Source organism: Dryobates pubescens, chromosome 31 (assembly GCF_014839835.1).
Source record: "Dryobates pubescens isolate bDryPub1 chromosome 31, bDryPub1.pri, whole genome shotgun sequence".
Taxonomy (NCBI): Eukaryota; Metazoa; Chordata; class Aves; order Piciformes; family Picidae; genus Dryobates; species Dryobates pubescens.
The window spans coordinates 643802-662761 of NC_071642.1; the positions used below are offsets into that span (position 1 = coordinate 643802).

Here is an 18960-nt window from a genome sequence, read left to right on the forward strand (position 1 = left end):
TGTGAGGATAATGGGAACGTCAACAGGAACATTAAGTAGGAAGTGTGAGAGATGGAAATCTTTGTGTCTGCAGGCAGAGCCATGGCAGCTCTCTCCTCGATTAAGTCTCAATCTCGCCCTGTCTGCTCTTGTGTAAGCTGCTCAGCCTCACACCTTCCTCTGGAGCCTCTAAGGAAGAGCAGGGAAGTAGCTGGATCTCGTCTGCCAGAGCAATTCCAGAGGACCTGGAGGATAACAAACAAGCCATAAGTAAACACAACCCCCTCCCTGCAACCTCTCGGCTGCATCTGCTGTGAGGAGCTGCAGGTTGCTCAGCGAGGAGCTGTCCGCAGCCGCCGCAGATGTGAGCACCCAGCCCCGTCCGGCGGTGCCTCTGGCTCCGCAGCAGAGCTCAGCTCCGCTCCTGATAGCAGAAACTTTTCCCTGACACGTCTGGAGGGCTGGGGGAGATGGAGCTGCTGTCTCAGGAGATCCCCTCGCAGCTTGCTGGTGAGATCAGGTTGTTCCCACATGGCCCCATATGTGCTCAAGGTGAAGACGGCAGGAGACATAAATAATCCTTGTGGGGTGAGCTCATCCCCGTGTCAAGTGCATGGCACCGCTCCTGCCGGAGGAAGGAGGAAACCTGGCACCCGTCTCGGGCCTCTCCTTGCCAATGCCTTAATGCAGTCAAGATTTACATTGTCTGCTGGGTCATGCACTCAGCAGCCATTCAGATCCACCCACACCCCACAACACGAGCCCTGAGTGGGTGAGAAATTCCAGAAGCATCTCGGCAGGCACAGAGGCTGCGGCGGAGACGTTTGTGTTACGCAAACTGCCTGGAACCCAGGGAACTGGAGAACAGAAGCAGGGCCCAGGTTGCGCCCTGGAATCCAATCTGATAAAGCTGCACAGGCAGAACAATGAGGGAGGGAGGAAGTTGAACCCCCCCCCCCCCACCCCCAGCCATCTGCATTCCTTCCCCGGAGCCCTGAGCAGGAGCAGCCGTCGAGGGGAGGCTGCAGCCCTCTCCCATCTCGGGAGAGCCAAGAGGGGGAAGTTTATCGAGTTTCATCTTAGGCACTCAATCTTTTGGTGCTGTAGCAGAGGCAGAGTGGCAGCTGTGCCTCGGGATGTTTGCTATTACCACCTATGGTATGCAGCCCAGGTTAACTCAGCACATTGTTTATCACTGCCGTGCTGCAGCCGGCACGGGCGGTGGGGTCTGGGTTAGACCTCCCTGCGCGGTGAGCTCTCAGCCAGGCCGGGCTGCAGGTGTGCTGTCCACAGCCGGGGTACCGCTCGGAGCCTCCGTGCCAGTTGTTTATGCCTGCCGCAGGGCGCTGGAAGTGCTTAGGCTAACAGCTGTCAGGAATGACGGAGGAAGGGCTGCCCCTGCCGGGCCGGCCGAGCCTCTGAGCCCAGCTCTGCTTTCTGCGATGCTATCTCAGGCCATGTTTAAAGTTTTAAGTGCAAGCTGGCAGCCAGAACTGAGGGCAGGACATGACTCTGGGGCTGAGACTAATCCTGATGGTTGCTGCCCTGGGTTTCATCCATCTCTCTCTAACAGCCTTGGAAAGGTGGATCAGGATAATCTCTTGATGTGGGCAGGGAATGCTCAGAGGTGCCTGGTGAACTGCCTCACCCCAGGCCGCAGCGGTGAGCAGCAGTGGAAGTGAGGGCAGAGCTGAGTAGATCTGACAGGATTTGGTTCCTGGAGCAAACACTGCTGAGGGGCAGGGGGATGCCCCCAGACAGCCCCCACTTTGTCACTGTGCAAAAGCAGGCAGCAAGGGCTGGGCGTGGGGGCAGGCAGCGGCCCTGCCAGGACTGATTGCTGCCTGTGTCCTGCCTTGTGCCCAGCTGATGTTAGCACAGCTGGAATCCAGGGCTCAGCAGCTCCAGTTTGCCTTTCCCAAGGGCCTGCTGCAGCCCAGCAGCCTCACCCCCCAGACCCCAGCCCGGCAGCCTCACCTCTGCCCTCAGCCTGGCCCTGTGGCAGACACCCTGCAGCCCACAGGCGGCCAACCAGGTCCTGGCTCCCTGGCAAAGCCTCTGCTGGTGCTGAGGCAGAGCTGGGGTTCAGTGGCAGCAGCCTGCATCTGTGGAACACCACGGGAGAGGGAGAAGGTGGAGCTGGAGGCACTGGCAGGAGTTTGGCAGCCAGGCTGAGCCTGTGTGGGAAGCCTGCACCACTCTGTGCTGCGTGGCGCAGGGAGCTGTGGGAGCAGCTCTGCTTCGCTCCACAACACCTAAACAGGCCAAGGGAGCAGGAAACTTCCCCAGCTTATGAACCTCTCCCAGAAAGGAGCCTCCACCTGGGGTCTCAGCTCCAGATCTCTGCTGTGCAGGTACTGCCTGCTGCTTATCTGCAGGAGGAGGCAGCAGTCAGGGCAGGAGCTGGTGCTGCCTCAGAGCCTTGCTGAATTCCCAGGGTTTGCTTCTCCCTTCCTTGCCCTGCTCCATCCCAGCGCCGGCGGCTGGCTGAAGAGGCGCTGGGTGACTTTATCTTCCCTCACCACCTCAGCAGGGCCCAGGCCACCTGCATGCGGCACTGGGACAAGTGGTTTGGTCAGGATGGTCTCCTCACTCCATCTTCTGAAGGGGGAAGGACCCCCCCTGAGCCAACTCTCAGTGACTTCAGGCATGAAACCCCAGACAAGAACACCCAAGATGTGACACGAAGCGGTGCTCAAAACTGCTGGCTCTGGGGGCTGGGATGCAGCCCGGCCAGGGGGCACTGTGGTGCTCGGTGGGGATGCATCCTGCCGCGGTCGCCGTGGGGCACCTGGGAAGCAGCTCAGCACCCACAGGTGGAGCCTGCCTGCTGCGGGGGCTGGTGGGGGGACCTGGGGATGTTCAGCCTGGGGAAGGGGAGGCTGCGGGCAGAGCCCACTGCTCGCTACAGCTCCCTGAACGGAGCTTGGAGCCGGGGGGGGTTGGTCTCCTCTCCCAGGGAACGAGGGAAAGGACACAAATGGCCTTAGGCTGCGTCAGGGGATGCTGAGGCCGGACACGAGGAACAATTCCTTCCCCCAGGGGGTTGCCAAGGCCTGGGACAGGCTGCCCAGGGCAGTGCGGGTCCCCATGCCCGGAGGTGCCCAGAGCCGGGGCCGCGGTGCTCTCGGAGGCCTTTCCAAGCAGAACGATTCCCCGAGTCCGGCCAAGGAGGGGATAAAGGCGCAGGGGCACCCCCGGCCGCGCCGCCGCAGCCCCAGCGCGCCCCGGCGGGAGCGCGCCCCGGCGGGAGCGCGCCGCGCGCCCCCTCCCCACGCACGCCGCCGGGGGAAGCCCCAGCAGCACGCAAGCGCCGCCGGCCGCCTCCTCCCGCGGCGGGACCGCGCATGCGCCCTCCTCCCCCTCACCGCCCCCTCCCGCCCCGCTCCGCGGGCGCGCAGGCGCCGTGCGCCCCCCCGCCCGCCCGTGCGGCCCGCCCGGCGCATGCGCCTCGCCCCCTCCGGCGCGGGGAGGGGGATGCGGACGGGGGAAGATGGCGGCCTCGAACAACCCGCGGAAATTCAGCGAGAAGATTGCGCTGCACAACCAGAAGCAGGCGGAGGAGACGGCGGCCTTCGAGGAGGTCATGAAGGACCTGAGCCTGACCCGCGCGCACCGGGTGAGCCGCCGCCGCCGCTCGTCCTTTCGCTCGCCCGCCCGCGCGCTCCCGCCGCCGCCGCCCGTAGTGCGCGCCCCCGGCGGAGACGGGCAGGGAGGAGAGGGGGGAGGAGGGGCGGCGCCCCCCGGGGGCTTCCCCCGGGCCGGGGGCAGCAGCGGCGGCGGGCGGGGCGGCGGGCAGCGCCCCCTGGCGGGGGTGGGCGGCGCACTCCGGAGCGGGGCGGGGGGCCGCGGACGCTCCCCCCTCACCCTCCCCGTGCATCCTCGCCCTCCGCTTCCTCGGTACCGGGCCCGGAGCATCCTCCGGGTAGCGGCAGCCGCCGCCGGGCGGCCGGGGCAGGTGCGCTCGGCGGGGCCCCGGGGCAGGGCCTGCTGTGTTTGTGGCGGCTTGGGGGAGGGAGGCCCCCGGTGCCCCCCCGGGGCAGCCCCCTCACTCACGGGGCTGAGGAGGGGGCTCCGGCTCCTTACCCCGGGCCAGGCTCCGGTCACGCGTGGGGTCCCAGTCCCGCAGCAGCCAGCCCGGGGAGGTGTGCGCAGGCCTTGCTCCAGCGCCCCGCAGAGCATCCCCGGCGCCGTCAGGGGCTGCGGGGCCAGCCCCGGCCCCAGCTGCTGCGGGCGAGGCCCAGCGCGGGGCCCGCAGCCGCCGAGCCTGAGCGAAGCCGGGGCCCGAGCGAGCCGAGCCTGGGCTCCGCTGCCGCAGGGCCCTGCGGGCACCGGCAGCTGCCGGGCTCGGTGTCTCCGCGGTTGTTGCCGTTAGGCTCCAGCTGCCGTCGGTGCGGATCGCCGCACGCCGAACCCTGCCCTGCCTTCTGCGGTCTCTGCAGAGCCCCTCGGCAGCAGCGAGCGGCGCGGGGAGCGCTCTGCCAGCCCTGCTGCCAGCCCTGCTGCCTGCCGCGCCGGGGGCGCCAGGGCTGCCCTGCCTGGCTTCTCTCTCACCTGTGGCCGCCGCTTTGTTGTGCTTTTAACCGTTTAAAGGAAACCGCTGGGCGGGTTTGTGGCTGCGCCTTGGCAGGAGCGGGAGCGAGGGAACGCGGAGGGCTCAGCGTTTCCTTTTATTGCTCCGGGTCAGGACAGGGTAAATATTTGTGCTGAGTTGGTGCCGCTGCTGCTCAGGTGTCGAGGAAGGACACACTGCTGCTGTCTGCTCTGCTGGGGAAGGTGTGGGGCCGAGGCGTTGTCCGTGCTGAACTCTTTGTTGATGTTTCCTAGAGGAGTTAGTTGAGAGCCGAGTGAGGATGAGGAGGAGGCGTCCACAGGTGCTGCAGCTGTGTTTCCTGTGCTGCTCTCCTGCCCCTGCAGCTCCATCCCCTGAGGTTTGCCGCCTGGGGGTCACTGCTGGGCTGCCGCTCCGGAGCTGGGCATTACTCAGAGTTCCTGGAGCCTGCAGCTCTCTGCCACAGCAGCAGGCAGAAGCCTGGCTTGGGTTCTCCCCAGCTGGGAGCTCCTCACCCAGGTTTCGCAGGTGGAAACCTATCTCACGTTCAACAACCTGCTGGTGAGAGCAGGCCCCAAGCTGAATCGGTTGTGTGAGGGCTGAAGTGATGGAAAGGGTGACTGAGGAGCTGAGGAGAATGTGCCCTTTGTAGCCTTTCCCTTGGGCTCCATGGCCTTGGGAGTGTGAGGCCAGGGCAGGAGCAGAGAGGGGTTAAGTGCAGCTTGGTGTCTGCTCCCATTTTCCCTTGGCAGGCAGCGCTCCGCTGCTGGGCTGAGCCTTACTCAGAGTGTGGAAGCAGCCCAAGGCTGCTGCTGCCTTTTCATTGTCGGTCATTGTCTCTGTGCAGTGTTTACCCTCTGCTCTGCTCTGCTCTCTTGGTAGTTACCAGCAGGAGCAGGGAGCTACTGCTCCACCATTTCTGCTGCAGACACGAGCTGCTTGCTTTCCATCTTGCTCCCCTTCCACCTCTTTATGCTGCTGGGGCTTTAAGTTGTGCTGCATCTTTCTTGCCCAGGACAAAGCAGAGTGTGGCATTAACTCCTCCTCTCCTGCCCTCACCTTCAGCTGGAAAAAACACCCAAGGATTCCTTTCAGACACTGTGGCTTTGGTCGCAGCAGCAGCAGCAGAGTCCTGCCTCAGCTGGCAGCTCCAGGACTGCATCTGAGCTCTGCAGACCTTGCAGAGCCGGTGGGTGGCTGAGCCGTGCAGGTGGGTGGCCGAGAGGAGCTGGAGCTGGAGCTGCTGCATTGTCTTGTGAGTGGGACCTCGGTGTTTGTGATCCAGAGCTTTCTGCCATCCCATGGTAACAAAGTGGGTGAGCAGAGGGGGAGGGTTGGTGGTGTGGTTTTTCCCTGGGTGCTGTTGACTGCCTTTTGCTGGAGGCTCTGCTGCCTTCCCTCTTCGTGTGAAGCACCAAACCCCGGGGCTGGCTTCTGGCCTGCAGGAGGTCCCCAGCAGGACCTGCTCAGTGCCTGCTGTGGGGCAGCCCAGCGGTGCCTGCTCTGTGCTGGCCATTTACTCACGGGAGGCTTCTGCTGCCCCTCTGAGTTGTGAAGAGCAAAAGGTGGAGGTGGAGGACAGCTCAGGTGGTGCTGAACCTCTCCCTGCCTGACTCTTCCAATGTGAAAGAAGGGAAGGTGTGGAAGAGAAGCCTTGGGCATGGCTGGTGGCCTGCAGGCTCAAGGGCTTCTTGTTCTCAGCTTCCCCAGATTGGTTTTGTTGTTGTTTGTTTTCGATGTACATCACCCTGGAGGTGTTCAGGGCCAGGCTGGATGAGGCCCTGAGCAACCTGGGCTGGTGGGAGGTGTCCCTGCCCATGGCAGGGGGTTGGAGCTGGATGAGGTTCAAGGTCCCTTCCAGCCCAAGCTGTTCTGTGGTGTTGTGGTTGTTCAAGTCGCTCAGCTTGGAGGGATTTCAGGCAGAGCTGTGTTTGAGCTCCCTCTTATGGACCTTGCAGTCTTGTCTTGGAGACACCCCCAAACCCCAGCTCCACAAACCTGCCAGCCTGGAGAGCTGTGCTGCTGTTGCTGGAGGGAGAGGAGGGCAGAAGTCCAGGCTAGTGGAGATGTTTGGAGATGTCCTGTGCAATTCCAGCACTCAGGGTTTGTCCTGCAGCCAGAAGCCTCCCATGCAGGTGAAGGTGTCTCAGCTCCTGCTAGCAGCACCTCTCAGCAGGAGGGTCTGTAGCAGGCACCTGTGACCCTCAGCTTCTCGTCTGTGTTCCCAAGTCAGTGATTAAAGGCTCTGCCAGGCCCTCTGATGGTGCTGGGCAGGGCTTGCTGGTGTGCTGGTAGGAGGGGTCCAGGCCACAGGAAGGGCAGGTTTGGTGTTTGGGTGTTGGAGCGGTTCTGCCAGGCCAGGCCCTGGCTCTGCCTCCAGCTCCCTGCCCAGCAGGGCAGACCCCTGGGGGTTGGTAGTTACTCACCTGTGCTGCTGGCTGGGCCACAAACTGCTCTGGAGGTGCTGGAGCGGTGCTGTGGTGCCCACAGTGCTCTGGAGGGATGGTGGCAGCTGAAGCCCCAGGGGCACGGAGAGCCCCCGGCCTTGTGCAACACCTCCTGAGCTGTCCAAGGTAAGCACAGAGCCACCGCTGCTGTGCCAGGCTGCAGACCTCCTTGATGCCAGGCTGGAGACCCCCCTGGCTCAGCTGGCAGCGTGCTGGGTGTGCTGCTGAGCCTGGGCAGGCTGTGCTGTGGGCTGCCTGTAAGGAGCAGGATTCTGTTTGTTATTGTTCCATCGTTACCAGGCACTGCAGCTGCTCACTGCAGCTCTTGGACACAGGCTGGAGAGCAGCTTTGTGGAGAAGGACCTTGGAGGCCTGGTGCACAGTAAATTAGCCATGGGACAGCAATGTGCCCTCCTGGCCAAGGAGGCCAATGGTCTGCTGGGGTGCATCAGGAAGAGTGTGGCCAGCAGGAGGTTCTCTCCCTCTGTGCTGCCCTGGTGAGACCACAGCTGGAGTGCTGAGGCCAGTTCTGTGCTCCCCGGTTCAGGAGACATGGGGAACCGCTGGAGAGAGTCCAGCACACTGCAGTGAGGATGATGAGGGGCCTGGAACATCTGTCTGATGAGGAGAGCAGCCCCAGAGGGGGTCTGATCCCAGTCCCCCAGGTGTGGCCTCACCAGTGCTGAGCCAGGTTGACATCACCTCTCTGCTCCTGCTGATCCAGGCCAGGCTGCTGGTGGCCTGGGCCAGGTGAGCAGAGCCTGGCTGCTCCCTGGCTGACCCCCAGCCAGCACCCCCAGCATGAGGCAGGAGCCAGACCTGTGAGCAGCCAGCGGCCTGGCTGGGTGCATGCAGCAGCTGCAGTGCTGCTTTGCTGTGCTTGAGGGCTTGCTGAGCAGGGTCAGGGCTGTGGGAGTGAGAGCCAGGGGGAGGTCCCTGCCAGGGTCCCCAGTGGTGCCCACCAAGCCGAGGGAGCCCTGCAGAAGGGCCTGTGTCAGGCAGGGCTGATTCTGCCCGGGCTCAGTGGTGCTGTCTCAGGCTGCAGCTGAGTGGTGTTCATTGCAAATTATCCCTTGGGACCTGAGGCTTCTTGCCCCTGTCCTGGGGCAGCCCTGGGCAGCCCAACACCCGGGAGAGTGGCTCTGGAGTGGTGAAGCAGGGGAGGTGCAAGGAGCTGCCCTGGCTGCCGGCAGAGCTCTGCAGCACCTCGGAGCCCTGGCTCAGGGCTGTTCCTCGCAGGCAGATTTGCTCAGTCTCTATTTTACTTTCCTGCCTGCTTGGTCTGACACTTTTCTTGCTGACTGGGAGGATCTCCTCGTGGTTGTCAGAGTGGCTGCTGATCACTCCCTGGCAGTGAGCTGTGTGAGTGGCAGATGCAGCCCCGGGAGATGCGTTCCCCACCGACTCTGGTACCCAACCCTTACAAGTTGTGTTGGTGTTTGCCTTGGGTGGCTGGAGGCTTCCAGGGGAGGGGATTTGGGTTGGCTTTCCAGAACAGCTGCGTTTGCAGGCAGCTCAGGAAGCAGCTCAGGCAGTTGTGACCTGCCTGGCTCTCCGTGGTGCCTGCTCAGCCCTGCTGGGGCAGCCGCAGCCTGCAGCCACGTGAAGCAGGGGGGAAGATTTCTCTAGCTCTGGAGTCCTTAAGTGTTTCAAGATCCATAAGCTGGATTAAGGCTGTTAAAAACAAGCTCAGTGGCCAGGGGGAAGACAGTGACTGTTCCTGTGCTGCCTCCCCAGCTTGTCCTTCCCTTGCAGAGTCTTAGCAGCTGCTGCTCAGGGTGAGCTGAGCTCCCCCTCGGTCCCCCTGCACGCACAGTGGACAGGAACCCTTCCTCCTGCAGTCGCCCTCCCAGGAGCCCTCGCTCCCCCTCACCTCCTCTGGCATTTCTCCCCAGCAGGAAGAGCATCTTCAGTGCTGCCCAGGTTGCCACCAGGCAGCTGCAGAGCCCTTGTTGACCTCCTGGTTGTAATTAGATTTCCCTCCTGCGCTCCGCGGCGCTTGCGTGGCACCGGCCCTCTGCCTTCGAAGAATCTGGGCTCTCCTGGCAGATATTTTTAACACCCAGGGAATTGCCATCCTCAGAGCTGCTGGAGCTGTCAGAGGAGGGCCTGAGCTGCAGTGGGAGGAATTGTTAGAGGGAAGAACAGGCTGCAGAGGTCACCACGACCCTGGGTCACCCCGAGGGGCGCCGTGAGGAGGCTTCCGCGGGGCGCGAGAGCCCCGGCAGCCGCTCCGTGCCTGCCGGAGCTGTGCTGGTGGCTGGCAGCCCCAGAGGAGTGCAGGCAGGCCCTGCTTGCCTCCTGCTCTCCCAAACTCCTAGGGTTACATAACCAAATTTTCATTCTTTGGCTAAAAATAAGAAATGGAACAGAAAAGCTATTTTTGGCCTGCTTAATGAGGGCAGCTCTGCCTGCACGCTGCCTTCGCCCAGGCGCTGCCGTGGGGGGCTGCAGGTGGGGCAGGAAGGGTCGCTGCCGTGGCTGTCCTGGTGGTTTTCCAGCCTGGACATCCACTCCCTGTTGCTCTCTGCACTGTTGTCACCAGCAGGCAGAGCCTGGCCTGCTCTGAGGGAGGGCTTTCTGCCCAAGTGCATCGGCAGCTGCGAGTGCTGCGAGCCTCCTGCGCGGGTTGGCTGCAGCAGGCAGGCAAAGGCCTCCCCCTGCTCGCAGCAGCCAGCCCCAGGACTGAGTGGTCAGCACGGTGCCACCTTCCTGCTTTGGCAACCCTTGCAAGACAAGAAGGGGGCAGAACTGCCTCCAGCTCTGGGGTCCCCAGCAGGACACAGAGCTGCTGGAGTGAGGCCAGAGGAGGCCACAAAGATGCTGCCAGGGCTGGAGCAGCTCTGCCCTGAGCACAGGCTGAGGGAGCTGGGGCAGTGCAGCCTGCAGAGAAGGCTCCAGGGGCACCTCAGAGCTGCTGCCAGGGCCTGAAGGGATCCTGCAGGAAGGCTGCAGAGAGACTTTGCTGAGGGGGTCCAGAGCCAGGCCATGGGGGAAGGGTTTGGAGCTGAGGCAGAGCAGGGTTAGAGTGGAGCTGAGGAAGAGGTTTGTCAGTGCCAGAGTGGTGAGAGCCTGGCACAGGCTGCCCAGGGAGGCTGTGGCTGCCTCCTGCCTGGGGGGGTTCGAGGCCAGGCTGGGTGAGGCCCTGAGCAGCTGAGTCTGGTTGAGAGGTGTCCCAGCCACGGTGGGGAGTTGGAGCAGATGATCCTTGAGGTCCCTTCCAGTGAGCCCTGCTGTGGCTCTGTGCCTTGCAGGGCTGCCAGGGCACAGAGCTGCTGGGTTTGGGAGGGCTTCGGTTGGTGCTGCAGCTCCCTTGGCGCCCTGCCCGGCGCTGGAGCAGCGCTGAGGAATTGTCCCTATTTTAAGGCTCTGCTTGTGCTGTATCCTGTTTTCACTTGCTGCTCAGTTGTGACTGCTGAGGTTTCAACAGTAAACCTTTGTTCCCCAGAAATAGCAGAGTGTTTTCAAACAGCCAGTGGCAGGCTGTGCCTTGGAGGTTGTTCCTCATTCTGGTTCTTCATGCAAATCCCCCAGGTGTGTCCTTGGCCACTCTCTGCCCCCAGCCCCACAGCACAGGATCCTGGAGTCACAGAGCAGGCTGGCTTGCAAGGGCTCTTCAAGATCATCCAGTTGTAAGCCTCTGCTCGAGGAGGTTGCTCCAGGCCACATCCAACCTGGCTTTGAACACTCCCAGGCTCGGAGCCTCCCCAGCCCCTCTAGGTATCCTGTTCAGGGCCTCAGCACCCTCCTGGCAAAGAGTTTTCCTCATGCCCCAATCCAGCTGCTTCAGTCTGGAGCCATCACCCCTTGCCCTGTCACTGCAGGCCTTTGTACAAAGTCCCTCCCCAGCTCTCCTGCAGCCCCCTTCAGACCTTGCAGGCTGCTCTGAGGTCTCCCTGAGCACATCAAACAGTTCAGATGAGTTTGGTTTGTGGAGCAGTTCAGTTCCTCCCCCTCCCTCTTTCCCTCTCAGAGCTAAGCACTGTGGTTTGCTCTCTTGGGCTGCACAAGACAAAGGCTCTGTGGTTTGGGGTGTAGCAGGGGTTTGGGGTGAGCTCTTTTCACTTTCACATGAATTCTAGAGGACACCTGGGGGTGGGGGCTGAGCCTGGCTGCAGTTTTTATGTCCCTGCTTCCTCGTGGTTTTATAGCTGAGGCAAGCTGGGGAGTTGGTTGCAGCTCCTGAAGGAGAATCTAATGGTGCCTTGGAATTTGTAGATGACTCATAACAGGACAAAACAATCCAGTTAAGTGATTTGAGGTCTTAAATAATCTCTTCAACAGGAAGGTGAAGAAAACATCATGAACTCATGAGTAATAATTGGCTCTCTCGGAGTGCTGAGAGTGCAGCGGCGGCTGGGAGGCAGCTGACTGCTGCTGAAGCTTCCTGATCGATGCCCTGCTCAGCCCCCAGCAGTGAGCCCTGCCTGGGCTGAGTGCTGCTGCCAGAGCAGGCTGCCAGGCACCAGCTGGCAGGAGTTTGAGCTGCTCTGGGCCGGTGGCACTTTGCTCTCCCTCTGTGGGCTGGGCTTGGGGCTTTGCTTTTCCTCCCTGCTCTGCTCGTGGCTGCAGGCATCGGCTGGGCGGCCAGCAGGGGTCTGTGCTGAGGGGCAGCCTGCCCCAGGCTGTGGCTGTGCCCTGGGGCTGCAGGCATCGGCTGGGCGGCCAGCAGGGGTCTGTGCTGAGGGGCAGCCTGCCCCAGGCTGTGGGCTGTGCCCTGGGGCTGCAGGCATCGGCTGGGCGGCCAGCAGGGGTCTGTGCTGAGGGGCAGCCTGCCCCAGGCTGTGGGCTGTGCCCTGGCAGATCCTTGCTCCCTGGCCGTGCTGGCTGCGGAGCCGAGATGGCCTCGGAGCGCCCAGACCCGGGCAGCAGGAGCAGCCTCCTCGGAGGGCTCCCGTGGTGCTGGCAGCTGAGAGGTGAGGTGCTGGAGGAAGTTCTGCTTCTCCAAGCACAGAATCCTCCGGGGCTGCACTTGGTGGAGGCTTTGAGGCAGCTGCTCCGTGGTGCATGGCCTGCAGAGCTCAGGGCTGCGCCGGTGAGCGGTGGGACTGCGGCCGGCGTGCTGCCGGCAGGGCCCCTGGAGCTCCTCTGCCCCGGTGCCCAGCGCTTGCCCTTCCCCTGAGGATGGAAACCCCTCCTCCTGACCCCAGGTTTGCTTTTCCATGGCATCTGGGGGGGGTTCTGCTTCCCCTTCCCTCTGTGAGACCCCAGTTCTGAGCTGGTGTGAGCTGGGATGCTCAGGCTGCAGCAGAGCCCCCGGGGCTGTGCTCCCTGACAGCCTCCCCTCCGGTTTCCCTGCCAGCTTCAGCTCTGAGGGGAGATGTGGCTGCTGCAGAGCCCTGGGAGGCCTCTCACCCCTCCAGCAGGGTGCTGGGCAGTGTCACAGCTCTGCACTGCTGGCTCCAGTTTGCAGCTCTGCAGGGAGGGAAGCTTTGGGCTGAAGTGTTTCAGTGTGGCAGAAACAAAGCTGTGCTCTGGGGCTGCTGAGTGCTGGCAGGGTCCCCCCCAGCCCCCCTGGCAGGGTCCCCCCCAGCCCCCCTGGCAGGGTCCCCCTGAGGGGGGAAGAGAAAGAGGCAGAAATGATGTTCCTTTCTTCTTGGCCTGTTCCCAGGGTTGCCCTGCAGGGTTGGGTGGTGATGGAGGTCGGCAGTGCCCCAGGTGGCAGGCAGCAGTGGTGGAGCAGTTCCTGGAGCAGGGGCTCAGAGCTGGCTCACAGCTCAGGGGCTTTGGGTGGCAGCTGTCAGTAGCTTTGCAGCAGAGCCTGGGCTGGGCTGGGCAGCTCTGGGCTCTGCAGGGTCGCTGCCCTGGGCTGCTGCCAGCATGGGGAGGCCAAGTAGCATTGGCAGAGGCATCAAGGGAAGCTCCTGCTCCTCTTGTCCACGCTCAGCCCTGGCTCTCCAGTGTTAAACTCTTCACTTCTGTGACAACAAACTCTCTCAAGTTCATTACAAAGGAACCCACTGCAAACCATTCTGCTCCAAAGCTGCTGCTGGACTATTTGCAAGTCCCAAGGGGCCCACAGAGCAGCTGCTATCACTGTGGATTAGACCTTTCCTCTCAACTTCAGCCTTCATTTCCTCTAGCAGCCTTCCTGGGAGGAACAGCTGTGCCTTTGGATGCACTGCTGCTCTTGGAGCAGTACCTGAGCCTGCAGGAAATCAGCTCCTGCAGCCCTCTGGCACTGCTGCTGCCAGCCCTGCCGAGGGAGCTGAGCTGCAGGGGGTTCAGCAAGCAGGGACTTTGCTCCTGGGGAGTGGCAGAAATGGGGGCAGGGGGCAGAGCAAGGGGGAGGGAGCAGCCAGGCTGTGGTGGTGCTCAGAGCAGCTTGCACTGGAGTGCTTGGTGGGAGCTGGGTGGCTTGGGACCAGCAGCTGTGGCTGCAGAGCTGTGAATCACTGCAGGGCTGCTCCCTGCTCTGCCTGCTCAGGCTGTTTGCTTTCCTTGGCAACATCAGGATTGGGGCTGGGAAGAGCTCTCCCTTGGGAGGAAACACTTCCCCTGGGATTCCCCTGAGGAGCTGCCTTGTCCTGAGGGTTTGTGTGACTTGGGGTTGGAGGAGCAGTGTGGGAGACCTGCTGCCTGCTCTCTTGCACACCTGACCTGCAGAGCTTCGCACTGCCCTCCCTGTGCAAGCTGAGCACTCAGCTCCTGGGGATCAAGGGCACCTGGGCTCCACTGCCTGGCTCTGGCTCCTCTGCAGGGGTGCCCAAAACAGCCACCCCAGGGCCTTGCATTGAGACAAAGCTGCTGAGAGCTGGGCTGGGAGTTCATTCCTGGGGACCCAGCAGTGACCTCTTCCCCCAGCCTGTGCTTCCCTCTGGCCAGTCCTGGCTCTGCCTGCTCCAGCAGGAAGCCTTCCTGAGGAATTTCAGAGCTATCCAAGTGGGAGAGTTTGAGCTGCTTTGAACCCCAGGATTTACCTCTTATGCTGCCTCTAAAACTTGGAGTTAATCCTTTAAACAGAATCTGATTCCCAGTTAAGCTTTACCAACACATTTCTGGTGTTAATCTCCACTTGTTTTGCTGCTTACTGAGCCCAAGGTGCTCAAGGCTCAGAGGGGAGAAGCTGAAGGGGGGAGGAAGGCCTGGGGTGGGAACTGTGGGCAGCTAGAGAGCAGCTATCAGGAGATCTCCCTTCCTGCAGCCATCAGATGCCCAGAGGGGGTTTCTCAGAGGACACTCCACCCTTGCAGGATCAGCTTCTTCCCTGGCAGAAAGGACCTTGAAAAGCAGCAGCTGAGGAGCAGCTCTGGCTCTTGGCTGACTTCATTCCAGGCTCTCATTTGCTCTCTGTCCTTCTGCTCAGAGAGGGAGGTTCAGAGTGGAGAGAAGGGAGAGGTGTTTGCCACTGGGGGTGGGGAGAGCCTGGCCCAGGCTGCCCAGAGGCTGGAGCTGCCCCATGGCTGGAGCCAGCCCAGCCCAGGCTGTCTGGGGCTGTGAGCAGCCTGCCCTGGCTGGGGGTGGGACTGGGTGAGCTGCAGAGGTCCCTTCCCAGCCCTGTGGTTCCCTGGCAGCAGGGCTGACAGCACAGGGGTTAAACTGCTGCTGCTCAGCTGAGGAGCTGGGGCTGGGGGCAGGCCTGGCCTGCTCTGCTCAGGCTTGATCTGCACAGATTGCAAGTGGCAGTTGTTGATGGTCTCCAATAAAGCTCCAGAGTCTGGGGGCCACTCAGTGCTGCAAGGCAGGAGGCTGAGAGGAGCAGCCCCAGCCCCCAGGCCGCTCTGGGGGTGGATGATGGATGTGAGATGATAGCAGAACAAGCAAGCAGTTTGCTCACTTTCTGGCACAGGTCTCCAGGAGTGTTCCTGGGAGGTGGTGCTGCTGAAGTTAGTGATGGAGCACAGGCACTGAGCAGCCTCAGATCTCTGCTGTGTCCTCGTTCCCACCTCCAAGGGCAGTGAAAGGCAGCTGGTCATGAGCCCCCTGCTGCAGGCTGCTCTGGGGCAGGGACCTGTTGGGGAAGGCCAAAACATCCAAGTGACACCAAGCAGCTCCCCCCACACCTCCCTGCTCACCTCCTAGCAGGTTCTTCAGAAGGCAGCCCCTGTTGGAGCAGCTCCTGCCAGGCCTGGCTGCACTCCCAGGCAAGCCTTGGTTTACAGCAGGGGCAGGGGCAGGGGCAGGAGGGTCCTGGGGCTGTGCCTCTGGGGGGCTGTGACTCTGCAGCTGTGGCAAGGGAGCTGGAGGGCACTTCTGTGAATGAAGCTGGAGCAGGTTTGTTGCTGTCCACAAGGCAGCAGCATAGGAGCAGCCCTGCAGCCAGGCTGAGAGCTGAGCATGGAGGCTCCAACCAGTGCTTTGCTGCCAAGCTGGGAAGGTTCTTGCACTGCAGGAGCAGCCAGGTGGCACCCAGCAAGCTTCTGCAGGCTCCTTCCTCTGCTCCTCTTGGGGCAGTTTCTGGAGCTCTTGGAAGCTGGGGGCAGGATGGTTGTGTCCAGAGGGCTGCAGGTGCTGTGGGATGAGGCCTGGCTGGCAGCCTGGTGGTGCCTGGGTGGCTCAGTGGCAGGGTGGAAGGAGAGGGTCTGTTCAGTACTGGTGCTGGAGCAAGGGGTTCATCAAAACTCCTGCCCCTGGGGGAGCTGCTGGGGAGCTGCTGGCTCTCCGGGCTGGGCTCTGAGGAGGTGGCTGTGGAAGTAAGCTGCTGCCTGAGGAGAAGAGAAGAGAAGCAGCTTCCTGCCCTGCCCAGCTGTGGCACACCAGGAAGGTGTCCCTCAGAGCCCTGGGGGGAGACCTGCTGCTCACAGGCTCTGCAGCTGCCCCCTCGTGCTCCTGTGTGCCTGTGCCTGGCTCTGTGGTGCTGCCTGTGCTCTGGGTGCCTTTGTGTCCCTGCTCCTCCTCCAGGGCTTCCCTTGCTGCAGGGAAGCAGAAGGCATGCAAGTGTGGAAGGCTGCAGCTTGCTGCACCATCTCCTGGTGGCTGAGGGGCTGGGTGTTCCGTGCAACAATGTCCTCCAGGGCTTCTTACACACATGGACAGCTGCTCCAGAGGCACCCTGGGGTCCTGGCCAGGCTGGCTTCAGAATAGCAGCTGAGCTAAGAGCCATGTGCCTCGGGGCTGGAAACAGGATCTGGTCACTGCCTATGGGCTTGACCTTCCCTCCCATCACCTGTGGCCACTGCACAGCACTGCACAGCACTGCACAGCACTGCACAGCACTGCACAGCTCTGCACAGCTCTGCACAGCACTGCACAGCACTGCACAGCACTGCACAGCTCTGCACTGCACTGCACAGCTCTGCACAGCTCTGCACAGCTCTGCACAGCTCTGCACAGCTCTGCACAGCACTGCACAGCTCTGCACAGCACTGCACAGCACTGCACAGCACTGCACAGCTCTGCACAGCACTGCACAGCACTGCACAGCACTGCACAGCACTGCACAGCTCTGCACAGCACTGCACAGCTCTGCACAGCACTGCACAGCTCTGCACAGCACTGCACAGCACTGCACAGCTGGCAAACAGCCACCCTGGGCCTTGTGTGAGGGCCTGTGGGGAGGGCTGGCGCTGGGTTCATGCTGTTCCACCGTTCTTGGTGCTAACAGGGGGGTGTTGAGCTGAGCCAGGTGAAAGAGCTGAGGTGTTCAGGAGCTGCCCTCACACCTCCCCTCTCCTTCCCTTCCAGTTGCAGCTGCAGAAGACTCAGTACCTGCAGCTGGGGCAGAGTCGTGGCCAGTACTATGGCGGCTCCCTGCCGAACGTCAACCAGATCGGGAGCAGTGCCATGGATCTCCCCTTCCAGGTGAGCTGCACAGGGCCTTGCCTGCCTCCTGCTGCTGAGTGCTGTGCTGCCTGTTGGCTTTCCCTCCCAGGAGGCCACCAGCCAGCTGCTGGCTCAGAGTGGAGCACCACAGCCTCACATCTCCCTTTTGGAGCAGGCCTGTGGGGGCTGCTCTTGTGGTGCTGGAGCTTGGATCTCCTGCCCTGGTTGTGATGCTTCTGTCTGCTGTTTGGGGCAGTGAGGGCTGGTGGTGAAGGCTTTGCTTTGCTCAGGACCAGACTTAGCAGGAGATGTGTGCAGGCTCAGGGCAGCAGGCAGAGAGCACGAGGGGCTGTGGGGAGCAGGGGCAGGTGGGTGTGGGGGCAGGGGGCCCACGGTGGTGTGCAGCATCTGTGGGGCAGATACGGTCAGGGCCTGCTGCCAGTGGGCATGGTTGGGGCAGAGAGTGCAGAGTGGGCAGGGTGAGGGCATGGATGCTGCTGCTTGGCTGAGGGTGCCCCAGGTGCTGCACAGCTCTGCATGAGTGCAGCTGCAGCAGGGCCACAGGGACAGTTCACCTCTCCAGGATGTGCTGAGGAGAAACCTTGGCACTCTGTGCTTTTCTGATGAGGGCTCTGCCATCCCATAACCATCCCATAGCCTGAAACCCACAGAGGTGAGCCAAGGGCTGGAGCAGCTCTGCCCTGAGCACAGGCTGAGGGAGCTGGGGCTGTGCAGCCTGCAGAGGAGAAGGCTCCAGGGGCACCTCAGAGCTGCCTGGCAGTGCCTGAGGTGATCCTGCAGGAAGGCTGCAGAGAGACTTTGCTGAGGGAGCCAGGCCAGGGGGAAGGGTTTGGAGCTGAGGCAGAGCAGGGTTGGAGTGGAGCTGAGGCAGAAGTGCTTCAGCAGGAGGGTGGTGAGTCAGGGATGAGTGCTTTCCAGGTTGGGTGGTAGGGCTGGGGGGACCTTCTGGTGCCTGGGGACAGTCTTGAGCAGGGCCTGTTGTGGCAGGACAGGGAGGGATGGTTTGAGACTGAAAGAGGGAGGCTGAGAGTGGAGAGAAAGGAGGAATGTTTGCCACAGGGCGGTGAGAGCCTGGCCCAGGCTGCCCGGAGCAGAGGGAGATGTGGAACCATTGCAGGTCCCTGTCTGGGGCCGTGAGGAGCCAGGCTGCACCGGCTGAGCTGTGAAGGTCCCTTCCCACCCGAGGCGCTCCGTGGTTCCATGACTTGCAGCTGAAGCAGGGTGGCTGAGTGCTGAGGTGGAGCCTGTCCCTGCTGAGAGCCTTGGCGTCTCAGACTCTCGGTTCTTTGCCTTTGCAGCACAGCGGAGCTCTGGCAGAAGCCCTTGGAGCAGTTCCTGTGTCCCTGGTAATGCAGCCCTCGGGCTGTGCCATATGTATTGTGGTGCCCGGCTCAATACGTATGGAGCACACTGCCGCTGTGCCAGGCCTGCGCTGCCCGCCCGGCTCCACAGGGCTCTGCTGTGCCACACGCCAGGGCTTGGTCCCTGCGCCCGGGGCAGAGCCGTCCCGAGCGGGGCCGTCCCGAGCAGGGCCGTCCCAGGGCAGAGCCGTCCCGAGCGGGGCCGTCCCGAGCAGCACGGCCCCGGGGCAGAGCCGTCCCGAGCAGCACGGCCCCGGGGCAGAGCCGTCCCGGGGCAGAGCCGTCCCGAGCAGCACGGCCCCGGGGCAGAGCCATCCCGGGGCAGAGCTGTCCCGAGCAGCACAGCCCCGGGGCAGGGCCGTCCTGAGCAGCACGGCCCCGGGGCAGGGCCGTCCCGGGGCAGAGCTATCCCAGGGCAGAGCTGTCCCGGGGCAGGGCCGTCCCGGGGCAGAGCCGTCCCGAGCAGCACGGCCCCGGGGCAGAGCCGTCCCGAGCAGCACGGCCCCGGGGCAGAGCCGTCCCGAGCAGCACGGCCCCGGGCAGGGGGGCAGGGCAGCACGGCCCTGTCCCGGGCAGCACCATCCCCGCAGGCTCGGCTCGGCTCGGCTCTGCCGTGGGCTGGGCCGGGGGGGACGATGGAGGCAGGCACTGGCCTCAGCATGTGCACCCAGCCTGCATGTGGAGCTCCGTGGGGCAGGGCAGAATGGCTCCCACGTGCTGCTTGGCAGCAGGAGGCACCCAGGGGTACCACTCCTCTCCTCCCCCCTCATCCTCACCCCTGTTTCTCTCTGGTGATGCCTTGCTGAAGGTTTCAGGGCCGCTGCTGCCCCGCAGCACCGAGCCCTTCCCGTCCTGGCTGCATTCAGCTTTGGGGTTTGATGATGGTTTGTGGAGCTTG

General features: G+C 62.8%; 1 protein-coding gene across 6 annotated transcripts in view; it reads left to right on the forward strand.

Moving 5' to 3' along the window:
- Nucleotides 1–3438: 3438 nt before the first annotated feature.
- Nucleotides 3439–18960, forward strand: part of CRTC1 (CREB regulated transcription coactivator 1) — a 31443-nt gene continuing 15921 nt past the window's right edge. For 4 of the 6 annotated variants that reach the window (XM_054174970.1, XM_054174972.1, XM_054174973.1 and 1 more), the window contains exons 1-3: nucleotides 3439–3598; nucleotides 16603–16719; nucleotides 18000–18047. In XM_054174970.1, coding sequence (XP_054030945.1) covers nucleotides 3473–3598; nucleotides 16603–16719; nucleotides 18000–18047 — 291 coding nt within the window. In that variant the 5' untranslated portion in view covers nucleotides 3439–3472. The remainder of the gene's footprint in view (nucleotides 3599–16602; nucleotides 16720–17999; nucleotides 18048–18960) is intronic. The other 2 variants (XM_054174971.1, XM_054174974.1) reach the window with 1 other exon arrangement.